The 3,714-nt window shown below is 39.4% G+C and overlaps 1 protein-coding gene across 1 annotated transcript; it reads right to left on the bottom strand.

The window, feature by feature from the left end:
* Positions 1 to 366: 366 nt before the first annotated feature.
* On the bottom strand, positions 367 to 1,164 carry LOC145821765 (uncharacterized). The gene has a single exon (XM_082918328.1). It carries the CDS (start codon positions 1,162 to 1,164, stop codon positions 367 to 369), a length of 798 nt encoding a protein of 265 aa, XP_082774454.1.
* Between the last annotated feature and the right edge of the window lie 2,550 nt (positions 1,165 to 3,714).

Genomic DNA, 3,714 nt, shown 5'->3' on the forward strand with positions numbered 1-3,714 from the left:
TATTACCTTCACAACTGTTAATAGCATTCCAAACTTTTGATTCTGAAAATTCTGTCTCAAGCCCCATAGATGCATTGTTGTTGCTTACAGATTTAAAACTACCACCCATAGTTGGTCTACTTCTCCATTCCTTTATGAAATGCTTGTTGAAATAAAGAAAAATCTTCTGCTTTACTCTCCCTCCCCAACCGTGATAGAATGAATCCCATTCTAGTTCTACCTGTTGGTGGCCATGATATGAAAATATCTTGTATTTCGATCTCCTTTCAAAGACCAATCTAATCGAGCTTTCGGAAGCCACATCCATTCAGCCATCCTGCTCAACCTCCAAGCATCATTAATCACCTCTCTTCTTTTTAATTTTTCTTACTCAACTAGCTCTTTACCTTCTTCTAAGAGATCAAGCTTATTCACTTCATCTTCAGCTACCTTGAACTTACTAAATACATCCCCAAACACCTCTTTATTCCATTTTTTCAGGGCAAACTTAAGAAGTTTTAGTTTACTCAGTAAAATGTAACCAGCCCAACCTTCTGCTACAAATTCCTTCCAAGACTTCTCCAGAAAAGATCCAAAGCTAGGATGTAATGTCCAGGCATTAATGAATCTGAATGGCCTAGGACCCCAGTCCCGATCATTCGCCATCAACAATAAGGGACAATGATCAGATAAGAGCCTAGGCAAGCCCCACAGCTTGAAATTAAACACCTTTAACCACTCAGGATTTGCTAAGAACCTACCAAGTCTGCTCCATTTTCCGCCCTTCCTAGCATTACACCAAGTAAATTTCCTACCAAGGAGTGGTATATCAGAGAATTCACAATTATCAATAAAACAATTAAAGTACCTCATACCCCTATCTCTCCTAGAGCAACCTCTCCTTTCCCCCACATTCCTTATCTCATTAAGGTCTCCACCTAAGCACCAAGGTTTAGGAAATAAGGATTTCAAGGAACATAGTGCTTCCCACAACTTACTTTTGCAACCCACCTCATTTGGGGCATAAACATTCACTAAGACACCTTCAAAAGAATTCAAAAAAATACTTGAGAGTAGAATAAAATTCCTGTTACTACAACAATCAAGAAGTTGGAACAATTCTGGATCCCAGATGCACAACAGACCACCAGCTGAGCCAACCACGTCCACATACATATACTCCATTTTATCCCTAGGCCAAAGTGATTTCACCTCAACTTGAGAAAGGCTCTGGCTCTTAAATTCTTGGAGCAAAACAATATCAATCTTCCTCTCAAAAACTAGCTTTCGAATCTTACCCCTTTTCTCTCTTCTCCCAACCCTATATAATTCCAGGAAAAAGTCTTCATGGATAACAAAACTCTACTCTACACCTCACCCATCGGAACTACTTATGCCGCAGTCCCGACCCCACTTCGAATCCTTCCTTTGTTCTTCAATTCCATCTCTGTAACCATCTTCACAGCCTCATCTTCTTGACCATTAAACTTGATCCCCAAAGCATAACCCATTTGAATAGTAGCAAGAGCTTCCTCACGAGCTAGAGTACCAACCTTCGAGTTGCTACCAGATGACCTTAAAGTAGAAATCGCAACTGCAACTGGTTTGAAAACTATACCCTTGGATCCTCTCTTGATAGTTGATGTACCCTTTTGACCATAATTCCGAACAAACCCAGAGAACCCTTCCAGCTGCATCTGATTGACTTTCTTAGATTTCCTTCTATCTTTCTTTTTACCTTTACCTTCCAACTGATCCGTTATCAATTGATTTTCAGTGGCTGAGTTGCTACCAAACATGGGCTAACATGTCCTCCAAATTCAGCTCCTTTCGGCCCAACACTTAGAGACTGGACTTGGCCCAACACAACCTCTAAATTAATTCCAGGCATCTCTTGCCCTGACCTACTAAGGCTATTTAGGAAACCAGGCGTATAGACCTGCCTACCCACCCAATGATTTGCTTCACCCTGTCTACCCATCCTTCGATTTACCTCACCAGCCTCCATATCAAAATTCACCAACTGCAGCTTTGAATTCTTTACACATGTGCCACCTTCACTTCCGCTTCCCAAGAAGCTTTTTGTTTCAGCTACTACAGACACATGCAAGCGATCATCATTTTCCAACACAGCATTGTTGACTAACAGATTCAACCTATTAACCATATCCATGTCATTTCCCCCGTCCAACTCATCATGTGTGTTAGCTGCCATGTCAACCTTCTCTGCCACCATCTTCTCCTTCCTCTGATTATGAGACCAGAGATCTGCCATGGAGTTAGAGTTTGAACCTTCATTAGCCTCTAAGTGAACCTTACATTTACATGCTGTTGCCACTAATTCCTCAGTCACTGTTTGCTCTTCACACACTCGTACTGGGTATAGCTGTCCTTTACATTCAAGATTCACTACTTCATTGATAATCTCCATTTTCTTTGTGACAATACGGGCCTTGGCACTACTGAATGAGAGTGGTTGACCTAAATCTCCATCAAATTGTATCACCTTTCCCCATACACTGCCAATGCTCTTCAAAGTATTGACACTGCAAAAGTTTAGTGGAATGCCATAGCATCTAATCCAGATACACCTTTCCCAGTGCAATCAAAGACCCGACTTCCATTTTGTCATGTACTCGCACCAATCTTTGATCCATGGATAGCATAATTGAAGTTTGGATTTCAAGTCTTCAACAGACTTGAATGTGACAACAACATCTCAACCTTCCCCATTTCTAACCAAAACGTCCTTAATACCTTTCTTTCGAAGCTCCACCTTCAACTCCTGTATAGAAAAATTTACAGATAGCCTTATTATAATACTCTCATAAAGCTCTCCAATGCCCTCCTCCATTACTCTGACTATGGTACAAGGCTTGTTCCGATGTGTAACGCCTTCAAAATAAGACATAATCATCCATTCATAAAATCCATAAAACATAATAGAAATGTTACATATTACTTTCATCAGAGTATTCTTTACAGGAGATATTAAACAAATAAATGCCCTATGGGCTTACAGTTTTCCAAGAGATAACTTGGTTGTAACAAAAGAAGAGTTTTAACTCTTTTACATGTAAAGCCCTCTGCTTATATTTACATCTAAATACAAAATAACAACAAAACCGCAAAACGAAGCCTTCAGCTCCTTGGAGGTAGCATGACACCTGTACCTGAAAATGGTGTCTCAAGAAGGGTGAGCTAAAGCCCAGTAGAGATATGCTAGACAACACATGAGAATTAACTAAGACATAATCAACAGATAAATGTGAGATATTCTTAGCCAATACGTATTCCTTTCAAGTCTATTCAATCTAGATAATCAATAACTCGACTCATTTCCATTCTTTCAATTCGGATAAAATCATTTAACCAAATTCATCATTATCAAAACAACCAAAATGAGACTACAACTCAATGGTTAACAATTCAACACATTCATCAAATTCAACACTTCTATATCTTGCCATTTTACGGAACTACGCCCGAGGGAACCGGCACCTATAAATATAAGATTTTGGGACTTTCACCCAAGACACTCTGGCCAACTTAATTATCAATGGAGTCCATCCCCTATCTCCTCCCAAACAATGGAGTCCATCCCCTATCTCCTCCCATTTCAAGATACATATACAATGTATTTAAATACATGTCATATATAATGACTCATCCATTCACATATTTAATGATTTAGATCAAACCGTCATATTCAATGACATACTTCAATTGATTAGT

Source organism: Camellia sinensis, chromosome 3 (genome assembly GCF_055761805.1).
Source record: "Camellia sinensis isolate YWXY chromosome 3, ASM5576180v1, whole genome shotgun sequence".
Lineage (NCBI taxonomy): Eukaryota > Viridiplantae > Streptophyta > Magnoliopsida > Ericales > Theaceae > Camellia > Camellia sinensis.

Coding starts and splice junctions, on each gene's coding strand:
- LOC145821765 (XM_082918328.1), bottom strand. CDS start 1,164: ATGGAGTATATGTATGTGGACGTGGTTGGCTCAGCTGGTGGTCTGTTG.